This window comes from Coregonus lavaretus (assembly GCF_964263955.1).
Source record: "Coregonus lavaretus genome assembly, contig: HAP1_SCAFFOLD_2156, whole genome shotgun sequence".
NCBI classification, from domain to species: Eukaryota; Metazoa; Chordata; class Actinopteri; order Salmoniformes; family Salmonidae; genus Coregonus; species Coregonus lavaretus.
The window spans coordinates 72,235-86,730 of NW_028159328.1; the positions used below are offsets into that span (position 1 = coordinate 72,235).

The 14,496-nt window shown below is 43.8% G+C and overlaps 2 protein-coding genes across 2 annotated transcripts; both read left to right on the forward strand.

Moving 5' to 3' along the window:
• Positions 1–2,244: 2,244 nt before the first annotated feature.
• On the forward strand, positions 2,245–5,257 carry LOC311123005 (NLR family CARD domain-containing protein 3-like; the record flags this gene model as incomplete). The annotated part of the gene is made up of 3 exons (XM_084197301.1): positions 2,245–2,304; positions 3,071–4,829; positions 5,068–5,257. Exons 1-3 carry the CDS (start codon positions 2,268–2,270, stop codon positions 5,255–5,257), a joined length of 1,986 nt encoding a protein of 661 aa, XP_084053427.1. The 5' UTR covers positions 2,245–2,267.
• A 7,430-nt stretch (positions 5,258–12,687) lies between these two features.
• Positions 12,688–13,738, forward strand: LOC311123006 (stonustoxin subunit beta-like; the record flags this gene model as incomplete). The annotated part of the gene is made up of 2 exons (XM_084197302.1): positions 12,688–12,691; positions 13,034–13,738. 2 exons carry the CDS (start codon positions 12,688–12,690, stop codon positions 13,561–13,563), a joined length of 534 nt encoding a protein of 177 aa, XP_084053428.1. The 3' UTR covers positions 13,564–13,738.
• Between the last annotated feature and the right edge of the window lie 758 nt (positions 13,739–14,496).

The window sequence follows — 14,496 nt, forward strand, 5'->3', positions numbered from 1 at the left end:
ACGAGAGGCACCCCCAATACATTTTTAGGGGGGGGCACAGGGCATGGACGACGGGGCTGACGGAGGCAGAGAAGGGGCGAATTCAAAAGGCCACCAGGTTACGGGGGCCACTGGTCAAAGTAGGGAGAGGAGATGTAGAGGCACGGCGAGTGGTACTGGGGTGTATTACCAGTCCGGTCCGGCCCGTTCCAGTTCCCGGGGTAGAGCCAGTGGTGTGTGTCCCCAGTACGGTCCGGCCTGTTACGACCCCTCGCACCAAATGGACGGTGCGCGTCGCCAGCCCAGCCCGGCCTGTTCCTGCTCCACGCACTAAGTTAATGGTGCGCGTCGCCAGCCCAGCCCGGCCTGTCCCTGCTCTACGCACTAAGCCTACGGGGTGCGTCGCCAGCCCAGCCAGGCCTGTTCCTGCTCCACGCACTAAGTTAACGGTGCGCGTCGCCAGCCCGGTCCGGCCTGTTCCTGCCACCCGCACCAAGTCTACGGTGCGCGTCGCCAGCCCGACCCGGCCTGTTCCTGCCACTCGCACCAAACCTACGGTGCGCGTCGCCAGCCCGGTCCGGCCTGTTCCTGCCACTCGCACCAAGCCAAGGGTGCGAGTCGTCAGCCTGGTCCAGCCCGTTCCTGCTACTCGCACCAAGCCAGGGGTACGAGTCGTCGGCCTGGTCCAGCCCGTTCCTGCTACTCGCACCAAGCCAAGGGTGCGAGTCGTCAGCCTGGTTCAGCTCGTCCCTGCTACTCGCACCAAGCCAAGGGTGCGAGCCGTCAGCCTGATCCAGCCCATTCCTGCTACTCGCACCAAGCCAGGGATGCGAGTCTTCAGCCTGGTGAGGCCTGTTCCGGCCCCACGCACCAGGCAAAGGGTGCGTATCGTCTGCCAGTTCCGGTCCATTCCTACCTCACGCGCCAAGCCAGGGGTGCGCGTCGGAGGTCCTGATCCAGCAAGCTGGGTCAGATCGGACTGGGGGCACTACGGGGGGATTGAAGAGGGGTGGTGGTCAAGCCCGGAGCCGGAGCCGCCTCCGAGGAGCAACACCCACCCAGCCCTCCCCTATTTTGGGGTGTAGGCGCGGTCGGAGTCCGCGCCTTTAGGGGGGGGGTACTGTCACGCTCTGGCTCCGGGACTGTGTAGTTTGAGCCAGGGTGTATTCATTTGGTTGTGTTGGGTATAGGGTGTGTTCATTTGGTTGTGTTTGGTTTTTGTTGTAGTGTCTTGTCTCGTCATGTGACTCCCAATCGGAGGTAACGAGTGTCAGCTGTCGGCTCGTTATCTCTGATTGGGAGCCATATTTAAACTGTCTGTGTTCACCTTGTGTTTGTGGGTTTTTGTTCCGTGACGGTATGTTTAACCGTGGACTTTACGAATCGTCTATTGTTTTGGTTTTGGCACTTTAATTAAATAAAGTCATGTTCGCTCAACGCGCTGCGTATTGGTCTGCTCCTTTGGAAGACGATCGTGACAGATGCTTTTATCCAAAGCGACTTACAGACATGCATGCATACATTTTTGTGTATGGGTGGTCCCGGGGATCGAACCCACTACCTTGGCGTTACAAGCGCCGTGCTCTACCAGCTGAGCTACAGAGGACCACATGGGTCATGGTCAGTGAGTTAAACAACACTGTCTCTAGTCATTTCTCCTCACCCATTTTACCATTTCTTTTTGTTGTTTTCATAATCCATAGGCTAATACTTTTTTCCATTTTCATAGTCCTAAAACAATATTAAACTAACACATCATTCCCTCTGTGTGTGTGTGTGTGTGTGTGTGTGTGTGTATGTGTGTGTGTGTGTGTGTGTGTGTGTGTGTGTGTGTGTGTGCACTCCCTGGATGAGGAGATGTAATCTCATGTGTTGTCCACAGAAACCAACAGGAGCGATCAGAGTCAGAGATTCTCAGTGGTCAGTCTTCCCAGAGTCATCAAACAGACCTGGCCTCCATATTCAGTGTATGTGGTCCTGTTATGTACATTTGTTTTTGTTTACCTCAAGTAAAGTTGATCTGTCAATCATTCATTGATGTGTTAATGAGAAAGCATTTAGTCTCTTGCATAACTTATTTACTTGATTTATTTCAGTTGCTTGAAGAGAATATTATAACATTTGTGAAGAACGAGCTGAAGATGTTCAAGAGGATTCTTAGTCCAGAACTCCCAGAAGGCTTTGAGAGTCAGAAGCAGGATAAGGAAGTGGTGGATGCTGAAGATGAGAAGCAGGAGAGCAGTGCCAGAGAGGGGGCTCTGAAGATCACACTGCACGTCCTGAGGAAAATGAACCAGAAGGAGCTTGCTGACACACTGGAGAAAAGTAAGAGCTGTCTGCCTCATGTTGAATGCTGTTTTAGAACATTTAAAAGCTGTAGCTAAAGTACAGCTAAAGTAGCTGTGTAACTCAATGATATTGTAGCAGCCTTAACACTACACCTAGTGAACCTCAACAAGTAGCAGCAGGGATGTGTTGTGTTGATTAATTTAGACAGAGAAGAGGAGAGACAGAGGAGAGAGAGAGAGAGAGAGAGAGAGAGAGGGAGAGAGAGAGAGAGAGAGAGAGAGAAATAATACCAATAATAATATAATCAGTCACACCAGTATGTAATGCATTATGAAAACATTTACAGATTTATACAGACAGTTAAGAGAATAAATTATTATAATTTAAACTTTATAACACAGTTTTACAAAACTGTAGGCATTAAATCAGACGTAATTGTCACGCCCTGGCTCTGGGGACTCTAATAGGTTGAGCCAGTGTGTGTAAAGTATATGTGTTTTGTTCTAGGTTTCACATTCTGGTTTGTTTATTGTCTAGCTGTTGCTCTGTATTACTCTCGTGTTTTGTTGTTTTTTCGAGAGTCCGCACTGTGTTGCGCATTCGTCATTTTACGCACTGTGTGTTTGTGCGTAATTTGTATTTTGCCTCGCGGTTGGGTTGGCTGTTCGCCTGTTTGGTGCTGCGATGTTTGACTAAAGTTTGTTCACGAACGCCCGTGTTTCCTGCGCTTGATTTCCACACCGCATCTACACTCAGCTACTGACAGTAATATTAATATCCTCTGTGTTATTTCTTCATTCAGATGAGCTTGCTGTGATTTGCCAACGTGAACTAAAATCTAATCTAAAAAAGAAGTTTCAATGTGTATTTGAGGGGATCGTTAAACAAGGAAACCCAACACTTCTCAATAAGATCTACACAGAGCTCTACATCACAGAGGGTGGAACAGGAGAGGTCAATAATGAACATGAGCTGAGACAGATTGAGACAACAACCAGGAAGCAAGCAAGACCAGAGTCTGCAATCAAATGTAACGACATCTTCAATCCCTTAACTGGACAAGACAAACTTATCAGAACTGTGCTGACAAAGGGAGTCGCTGGCATTGGAAAAACAGTCTCTGTGCAGAAGTTCATTCTGGACTGGGCTGAAGGAAAAGCAAATCAGGATGTCCAATTTGTATTTTCATTCCCTTTCCGCGAGCTGAATTTGATGAAAGGTGGAAAACACACTTTGATTGAACTTCTCAATCACTTCTCAATGGAAACCAAAGTATCAAGAATCTCCAACTACGACAAGTACAAAGTTCTGTTCATCTTTGATGGTCTGGATGAGTGCCGACTGCCCCTAGACTTCCAGAAGAACAAGATCTGTTGTGACGTCACAAAGTCAACCTCAGTGGATGTTCTGCTGACAAATCTCATCGAGGGAAATCTGCTTCCCTCTGCTCTCCTCTGGATAACTACCCGACCTGCAGCAGCCAATAAGATCCCTTCAGGGTGTGTTGACCAGGTGATAGAGGTACGAGGGTTCAATGACCCACAGAAGGAGGAGTACTTCAGGAAGAGATTCAATGATGAGGACCTGGCCAGCAGAATCATCTCACACATAAAGACATCAAGGAGCCTCCACATCATGTGCCACATTCCAGTCTTCTGTTGGATTTCTGCAACAGTCCTTGAACACATGTTGAGTACAGACAAGAGAGAAGAGATGCCCAAGACTCTGACTGAGATGTACACACACCTTGTGGTGTTTCATACCAAACAGAAGAATGAAAAGTATCTTGGGAAAGAAGAGACAGGTCCACACTGGAATGAAGAGAGCATTCTGTCACTGGGACAACTGGCTTTTCAACAGCTTGTGATTGGCAATCAGATTTTCTATGAAGAAGACCTGAAAGAGGCTGGAATTGATGTCAATGACGCCTCAGTGTACTCAGGATTGTGCACACAGATCTTTAAAGAGGAATGTGGGCTGTACCAGAACAAGGTGTACTGCTTCGTGCATCTGACCATTCAGGAGTTTCTGGCTGCTGTATATGTGTTCCTCTCATTCATCTACAACAATGAGAATCTAATGGCCAAACCGCATGTTACTGAAGTTACTGTCTACAAGAGTGCTGTGGATAAAGCCTTACAAAGTGAGACGGGAAACCTGGACCTGTTCCTCCGCTTCCTTCTGGGCCTCTCACTGGAGTCTAATCAGAAGCACTTACGAGGTCTACTGACAAAGAGAAGAAGAAGCTCACAGAGCCATGAAGAAACAGTCAAGTACATCAAGGAGAAGATCAGGGAGAATACCTCTCCAGAGAGGTGCATCAATCTGTTCCACTGTCTGAATGAACTGAATGACCATTCTCTAGTGGAGGAGATCCAAAGCTACCTGAGATCAGGAAGGCTCTCAAAAGAAGAACTGTCACCTGCACAGTGGTCAGCTCTGGTCTTTGTGTTGCTGACTTCAGAAAAGGAGCTGGATGTGTTTGACCTGAAGAAATACTCCAGATCAGAGGAAGGTCTTCTGAGGCTGCTGCCAGTGGTCAAAGCATCCAGAGCTGCTCTGTGAGTACATAAAATGACATTTAAGTACTAATCATCAGGAAGAAATATTCAATTTAGAGAAAAATATATATTATAATATATTGAATCACTGCATTGATGTTCACATTAGTATAACAATATGACCATACAATTCTAGGAGACAGAATATTAATCTATATGTTGTTTGAGAGACTAAACCAAATGCTGCTCTGTTAAATTAACAGTGTGTTTTTGTGAAATCATGATGATCTCTTTGCAGGCTGTCAGGCTGTCTAGTCACAGAGGAAGGCTGTGCTTCTCTGGTATCAGCTCTGAGGTCAAACCCCTCACACCTGAGAGAGCTGGATCTGAGTAACAATGACCTGAAGGATTCAGGAGTGAAGCTGCTCTCTGCTGGACTGGGGAATCTCCACTGTAAACTGGAGACTCTGAGGTCAGTATTCCTGTAGTTGGTCAACAAGTGATAACTGTTCACCAGATCCACATGTGTTTACCAGGCACACATAGTCCACACCATATGTGTTTGGACAGTGAAGCTTACAGTTTTACATTTGGCGCTATGCTCCAGCATGTTGGATTTGAGATATAATGTTTCATATTAGGCAACAGTACAGAATGTCACCTTTTATTTGATGTTAATGGTGAGAGGTTAGCATGTTTTGTTGTAGCTGTAACTTTCTCACTCATTATTATTCATAATTCATTCATGATCTTTCTCAATCATGGCATCATCAGGATTAATTTAGTAGTGTTTAGAAACATGTTATCTACCCACTTAGAAATAAAATTACTCAACACCAAAGAATAGCAGTGTGGTTTTAAAATTATTATATATATCTCTCTACAAGCAATACTTTGATAGTTTGTCATTTTTAATAACGATACATCCATTTATGAATAGATATGGCAGGTTTCAGGACACTGATATATCTGAAAATGTTTTAAATAATATACTGCCGTTATTTTCGCCACCAAAGAATAGCAGTGTGGCTTTAATATGATTTGACTCTTTGCAGGCTGTCAGGCTGTCTAGTCACAGAGGAAGGCTGTGCTTCTCTGGTCTCAGCTCTGAGGTCAAACCCCTCACACCTGAGAGAGCTGGATCTGAGTAACAATGACCTGAAGGATTCAGGAGTAAATCATCTCTCTGCTGGACTAGGGAATCCCCACTGTAAACTGGAGACTCTGAGGTCAGTATTCCTGTAGTTGGTCAACAAGTGATAACTGTTCACCAGATCCACATGTGTTTACCAGGCACACATAGTCCACACCATATGTGTTTGGACAGTGAAGCTTACAGTTTTACATTTGGTGCTATGCTCCAGCATTTTGGATTTGAGATAGAATGTTTCATATTAGGTGACAGTATATAATGTCACCTTTTATTTGAGGTTAATGGTGAGAGGTTAGCATGTTTTGTTGTAGCCTCTGTAACTTTCTCACTCATTATTATTCATGATTCATTTATGATCTTTCTCAATCATGGCATCATCAGGGTTACTTTAGTAGTGTTTAGAAACATGTTATCTACCCACTTTGAAATAAAATTACCCAACACCAAAGAATAGCAGTGTGGTTTTAAAATGATTATATATATATATCTCTCTACAAGCAATACTTTGATGATTTGTCATTTTTAATAACGATACATCCATTTATGAATAGATATGGCAGGTTTTAGAACACTGATATATCTGAAAATGTTTTAAATAATATACTGCCGCTATTTTCGCCACCAAAGAATAGCAGTGTGGTTTTAATATGATTTGACTCTTTGCAGGCTGTCAGGCTGTCTAGTCACAGAGGAAGGCTGTGCTTCTCTGGTCTCAGCTCTGAAGTCAAACCCCTCACACCTGAGAGAGCTGGATCTGAATAACAATGACCTGAAGGATTCAGGAGTGAAGCTGCTCTCTGCTGGACTGGGGAATCCCCACTGTAAACTGGAGACTCTGAGGTCAGTATTCCTGTATCACTCAATGAACACACACACACTGGACACACACACACACACAGGACACACACATTATACACACACACACACACTGGACACACACACACACACACACACTGGACACACACACAAACACACACTGGACACACGCACACACTGGTCACACACACATTGAACAACACACACACACTGGACACACAGGACACATACACAAACACACACTGGACACACACACACTGGACACACACACACTGGACACACACACACACACAAACACACACTGGACACACACACACACTGGACACACACACAATGATTAATTTAGTAGTGTTTAGAGACATGTTATCTACTGTTAATAATAATACATTCATTAATTTATATACAGTCCCAGTCAAAAGTTTGGACAAACCTGCTCATTCAAGGGTTTTTCTTTATTTTTAAATTTTTTTACATTGTAGAATAATACTGAAGACATCAAAACTATGAAATAACAAAAATGGAATCATGTAGTAACCAAAAAAGTGTTAAACAAATCAAAATATACAGTGGGGAAAAAAATAATTTAGTCAGCCACCAATTGTGCAAGTTCTCCCACTTAAAAAGATATGAGAGGCCTGTAATTTTCATCATAGGTACACGTCAACTATGACAGACAAAATGAGGAAATAAAATCCAGAAAATCACATTGTAGGATTTTTAATGAATTTATTTGCAAATTATGGTGGAAAATAAGTATTTGGTCAATAACAAAAGTTTCTCAATACTTTGTTATATACCCTTTGTTGGCAATGACACAGGTCAAACGTTTTCTGTAAGTCTTCACAAGGTTTTCACACACTGTTGCTGGTATTTTGGCCCATTCCTCCATGCAGATCTCCTCTAGAGCAGTGATGTTTTGGGGCTGTCTCTGGGCAACACAGACTTTCAACTCTCTCCAAAGATTTTCTATGGGGTTGAGATCTGGAGACTGGCTAGGCCACTCCGGACCTTGAAATGCTTCTTACGAAGTCACTCCTTCGTTGCCCGGGCGGTGTGTTTGGGATCATTGTCATGCTGAAAGACCCAGCCACGTTTCATCTTCAATGCCCTTGCTGATGGAAGGAGGTTTTCACTCAAAATCTCACGATACATGGCCCCATTCATTCTTTCCTTTACACGGATCAGTCGTCCTGGTCCCTTTGCAGAAAAACAGCCCCAAAGCATGATCTTTCCAACCCCATGCTTCACAGTAGGTATGGTGTTCTTTGGATGCAACTCAGCATTCTTTGTCCTCCAAATACGACGAGTTGAGTTTTTACCAAAAAGTTATATTTTGGTTTCATCTGACCATATGACATTCTCCCAATCCTCTTCTGGATCATCCAAATGCACTCTAGCAAACTTCAGACGGGCCTGGACATGTACTGGCTTAAGCAGGGGGACACGTCTGCCACTGCAGGATTTGAGTCCCTGGCGGCGTAGTGTGTTACTGATGGTAGGCTTTGTTACTTTGGTCCCAGCTCTCTGCAGGTCATTCACTAGGTCCCCCTGTGTGGTTCTGGGATTTTTGCTCACCGTTCTTGTGATCATTTTGACCCCACGGGGTGAGATCTTGCGTGGAGCCCCAGATCGAGGGAGATTATCAGTGGTCTTGTATGTCTTCCATTTCCTAATAATTGCTCCCACAGTTGATTTCTTCAAACCAAGCTGCTTACCTATTACAGAGTCAGTCTTCCCAGCCTGGTGCAGGTCTACAATTTTGTTTCTGGTGTCCTTTGACAGCTCTTTGGTCTTGGCCATAGTGGAGTTTGGAGTGTGACTGTTTGAGGTTGTGGACATGTGCTTTTATACTGATAACAAGTTCAAACAGGTGCCATTAATACAGGTAACGAGTGGAGGACAGAGGAGCCTCTTAAAGAAGAAGTTACAGGTCTGTGAGAGACAGAAATCTTGCTTGTTTGTAGGTGACCAAATACTTATTTTCCACCATAATTTGCAAATAAATTCATAAAAAATCCTACAATGTGATTTTCTGGATATTTTTTGCTCAATTTGTCTGTCATAGTTGACGTGTACCTATGATGAAAATTACAGGCCTCTCTCATCTTTTTAAGTGGGAGAACTTGCACAATTGGTGGCTGACTAAATACTTTTTTCCCCACTGTATTTTATATGTGAAATTCTTCTTTTGACTGGTAGTAGTGTGTATATATACATACATGAATATATATGGCAGGTTTCAGGATACTGATATATCTGAAATTGTTGAAAGAATATATTTTCACACCAAAGAATAGCAGTGTGATTTTAATATGATTTGACTCTTTGCAGGCTGTCAGGCTGTCTAGTCACAGAGGAAGGCTGTGCTTCTCTGGTCTCAGCTCTGAAGTCAAACCCCTCACACCTGAGAGAGCTGGATCTGAGTAACAATGACCTGAAGGATTCAGGAGTGAAGCTGCTCTCTGCTGGACTGGGGAATCCCCACTGTAAACTGGAGACTCTGAGGTCAGTATTCCTGTAGTTGGTCAACAAGTGATAACTGTTCACCAGATCCACATGTGTTTACCAGGCACACATAGTCCACACCATATGTGTTTGGACAGTGAAGCTTACAGTTTTACATTTGGTGCTATGCTCCAGCATTTTGGATTTGAGATAGAATGTTTCATATTAGGTGACAGTACACAATGTCACCTTTTATTTGAGGATATTTTCATACATATCTGTGTTAATGTTTAGAAATGAAATCACTTTATGTATCTAGTTCTCCCATTTGAAAAAGTCTTAATAATTTGGACATATTCACTTATATTGTATTAAAGTAGTCATAAGTTTAGTATTTGGTCCCATATTCCTTACCTGCAGTGATTACATCAAGCTTATGATTCTAAAAACTTGTTGAATGCATTTGCAGTTGGTCTTGGTTGTGTTTTGGATGATGTTTTTCCCAATAGAAACTGAACGGTGAATAATGTCCTGTCATTTTGGAGTCACTTCACTTGTATTGTCAGTAAGAATAGGAGATGTTTCTGAACACTTCTACATTCATGTGGATGCTACCATGATTATGAATAATCATGAATGAATCGTGAATGATGATGAATGAGAAAGTTACAGAGGAACAAGGATCATACCCCATCTGTTATTGGTAATAGTGAGAGGTTAACATGTTTTGTTGTAGCCTCTGTAACTTTCTCACTCATTATTATTCATGATTCATTCATGATTTTTCTAAATCATGGCATCATCAGGATTAATTTAGTAGTGTTTAGAAACATGTTATCTACTCACTTAGACAGAAAATTACTCCAGTCATCATCCACCATTCAGTTAATATTGGACAAAACATATCCCAAAACACAACCAAAACAAACTGCAAATGCAACCAACGAGTTTGGGACTAAATACTCAACTTTTGACTACTTTAATACACTGTAAGTGAATTGGTCAAAATACTTATGACTTCTTCAAATGGGGGGACTAGATACATAAAGTGCTTTCATTTCTGAACAGTGAAACAGATATGTATGAAAATACCCTCAAATAAAAGGTGACATTATATACTGTCACCTCATATGAAACATTTGATCTGAAATCCAATATGCTGGAGTATAGAGCCACATTTAAAATGTTAGCTTCACTGTCAAAATAGATATGGTGTGGACTGTATACTCAATACAATCTAAATCTGATACCTCACTGTCTGTCTTTTGACTGATACTGCTTTTTAAACTGGTCTGGTCAGTCTACTCAAATATTTGTACTATAAATGTTTCTATCTAGAAGTAGTACTTCAATCATTTGTCATTGTTAACAATGATACATCCCTTTATAAATGTATATGGCAGGTTTCAGGACGCTGATATATCTGAACATTTTGAAAAAATATACTGCCGCTATTTTCACCACCAAAGAATAGCAGTGTGGTTGTAATATGATTTGACTCTTTGCAGGCTGTCAGGCTGTCTAGTCACAGAGGAAGGCTGTGCTTCTCTGGTCTCAGCTCTGAAGTCAAACCCCTCACACCTGAGAGAGCTGGACATGAGCTACAATCACCCAGGAGACTCAGGAGTCAGACTGCTCTCTGCTGGACTGGAGGATCCACACTGCAGACTGGAGAAACTCAAGTATGTAGAGGGTTTATGTCAATGTTCATATCAGACATGTTGGAGTTATCAGGCTAGTTAAGACAATAATTCTGACCACCACTTGGACTAAGTTATATAAAGACTGTGTGTGTGTGTGTGTGTGTGTGTCCGGTGTGTGTGTGTGTGTGTGTGTGTGTGTGTGTGTGTGTGTGTGTGTGTGTGTGTGTGTGTGTGTGTGTGTGTGTGTGTGTGTGTGTGTGTGTGTGTGTGTGTGTGTGTGTGTGTGTGTGTGTGTGTCCAGTGTGTGTGTGTGCGGGTCCAGTGTGTGTGTGTGTGAGTGAGTTTGTGAGTGTGTCTGTGTGTGTGTGAGTGTGTGTGTGTGTGTCCAGTGTGTGTGTGTGGGTCCAGTGTGTGTGTGTGGTCCAGTGTGTGTGTGTGTGTGTGTGTGTGTGCACGTGTATCAGTTCACACACTGGACACACACACACACACACACACAAACACACACACACACACACACTGGACACACACACACACACTGGACAAACACACACACACTGGGGACACACACACACTGGACACACACACACACTGGACACACACACACACACTGGACACACACACACATAGGACACACACCCACACACACACTGGACACACACCCACACACACACTGGACACACACACACACACACACACACACACTGGACACACACACAGATTGGACACACACACACTTGACACACACAAACTCAAACTGGACACACACACACACACACACACTGGACACACACATTCATTTGAAAACACACACAAACACACACACACTGGACACACACACTGGACACTGGACACACACACACACTGGACACACACACACTGGACACACACACACATACACACTCGGCACACACAAACAGGACACACACACACAAACACACACACTGGACACACACACACACCACACACACACTGGACACACACGCACACATACTGGACACACACACACACACACACACACACACAGACACACACACACACACACAGACACACACACACTGGACACACACACACACACACACACACACACACACACACACACACACTGGACACACACACAGATTGGACACACACACACACACACACACACTTGACACACACACACTCACACTGGACACACACACACACTGGACATACACATTCACTTGACAAACACACGCAAACTGAGCACACACACTGGAGACACACTGGACACACACACACACACAGGACACACACACACACACTGGACACACACAAAGAGGACACACACACACACTGGACACACACACACACACAAACAGGACACACACACACACACAAACACACACACTGGGTACCACACACAACACACACACTGGACACACACACTGGACACACACTGGATACACACAGACAAACATTCTTACCACCGCTTGTACAAAGTTATATGCTGAATGTGTGTGTGAGTGTGTGTGTGTGTGTGTATGTGAGTGTGTGTGTGTGTGTGAGTTCACGTGTATCCCTCAATGACTGTCTGTTCTTCTGCTTACTGCTACAGTGTGGAACATGGTGGAGAGAACACAATGAAACCTGGACTTAGAAAATGTGAGTGTTGACTGCTGTGAAGAATATGACTAAGAATAAGTCTTAATTCAAGTGAAGTCAAAGTCAAAGACCACCATCATTACTTACTTGGTCATATTAAATATCAGCTGTAGTTCTACAGAAGCACAAATCAGGGACACCAAAGTTTACAAAGAGTTGCTTTGACAATGTGTGTGTGTGTGTGTGTGTGTGTGGCACGTTCGTGTTTTATTAGAAATGTTTGTGTATGTTCAGGATGTGTGTGTATGTTCAGGATGTGTGTGTATGTTCAGGATGTGTGTGTGTGTGTGTGTGTGTTCAGGATGTGTGTGTGTTTGTGTGTTTGTTCAGGTTGTGTGTGTGTGTGTTCAGGATGTGTGTGTGTGTTCAGGATGTGTGTATGTGTGTGTAATTAATGGGAATACGTGTGTTTTATATTACCATACAGTATAACATATGATCATTCAACAAATCTCAAGTTACCTTAACTTCTCCTTTTGATACCTAGAAACATCTACATTAAATGAATTAGTGAAAAGTGAGTTAACATTCTAATGTGAATGATGATGATTTCTAATATTGTGTCTGGTTTCATCCATCAGATGTCTGTGATCTCACACTGGACCTAAACACAGTAAACAGACGCCTCTCTCTGTCTGAGGAGAACAGAAAGGTGACATGGAGGAGAGAGGAGCAGCCGTATCCTGATCACCCAGAGAGATTTGAGGACTGGAGACAGGTGCTGTGTAGAGAGGGTCTGACTGGGCGCTGTTACTGGGAGGTAGAGTGGAGTGGGAGAGGGGCTGATATAGGAGTGGCATATAAAGGAATCAGCAGGAGAGGAAGGGGTAGTGACTGTGGGATTGGATACAATGACAAGTCCTGGAGTCTGTTCTGCTCTGACAACAGTTACTCTGCCTGGCACAATAATAATAAGTCCACTACCATAGACGTCCCCCCCTCCAGCTCCCACAGAGTAGGAGTGTATCTGGACTGGCCAGCCGGCATTCTGTCCTTCTACAGAGTCTCCTCTGACACACTGACCCACCTAAACACATTCCACTCCACATTCACTGAGCCCCTCTATCCAGGGTTTAGGGTTCATGGTGTTGACTCCTCAGTGTCCCTATAAATATTAACCATGGTAACACTGACACACACACACACACACACACACACACACACACACACACACACACACACACACGCACACACTGGACACACACACACACACACACACACACTGGACACACACACACACACACACACTGAACACACACACACACTTTACACACACACACACACACACACACACTGGACACACACACACACACACACTGGACACACACACACACACACTGGATTCACACACTGAACACACACACACACTGGACACACACACACACACTGCACACACACACACTGGACAAACACACACACTGGACACACACACACACACACACTGGACACACAAACACGCTGGACACACACACTGGACACACAAACACACTGGACACACACACTGGACACCTACACACACTTGACGCACACACTGAACACACACAAACACTGGACAAACACACACTGGACACAAACAAACACAAACACACACAAACACACACACACACACACACTGGACACAAACACACACACACACTGGACACACACACACACACACACACAGGACACACACACACACACACACACACACACACAGACACTGGATGATCACGTTCAAGATAAATGGTTGAACTGATTCCTGTCTCCTGTCTCATCACTATTGAATTGTTATACAGACGTGGTTATGAAACCCACGAGACATAACAACAGATTGGCGATGAGTTAGTCTGAATCTACAGGAACTATTCTGTCTGGAAGAAGTGGGTTTTTACAACTGTTTAAAACTGTTATTTTCTGTGGTACAGAATAGGCTAATGTTAGCACAGTGTATTGCTAGCAGAGGCAAGTGCATAGTCGAGCTAGCTAAGAAAGAGCGTTAACCAGTGGTTTAAAGTACTTAAGTAAAAATACTTTAAAGTACTACTTAAGTATTTCTTTGGTGTAT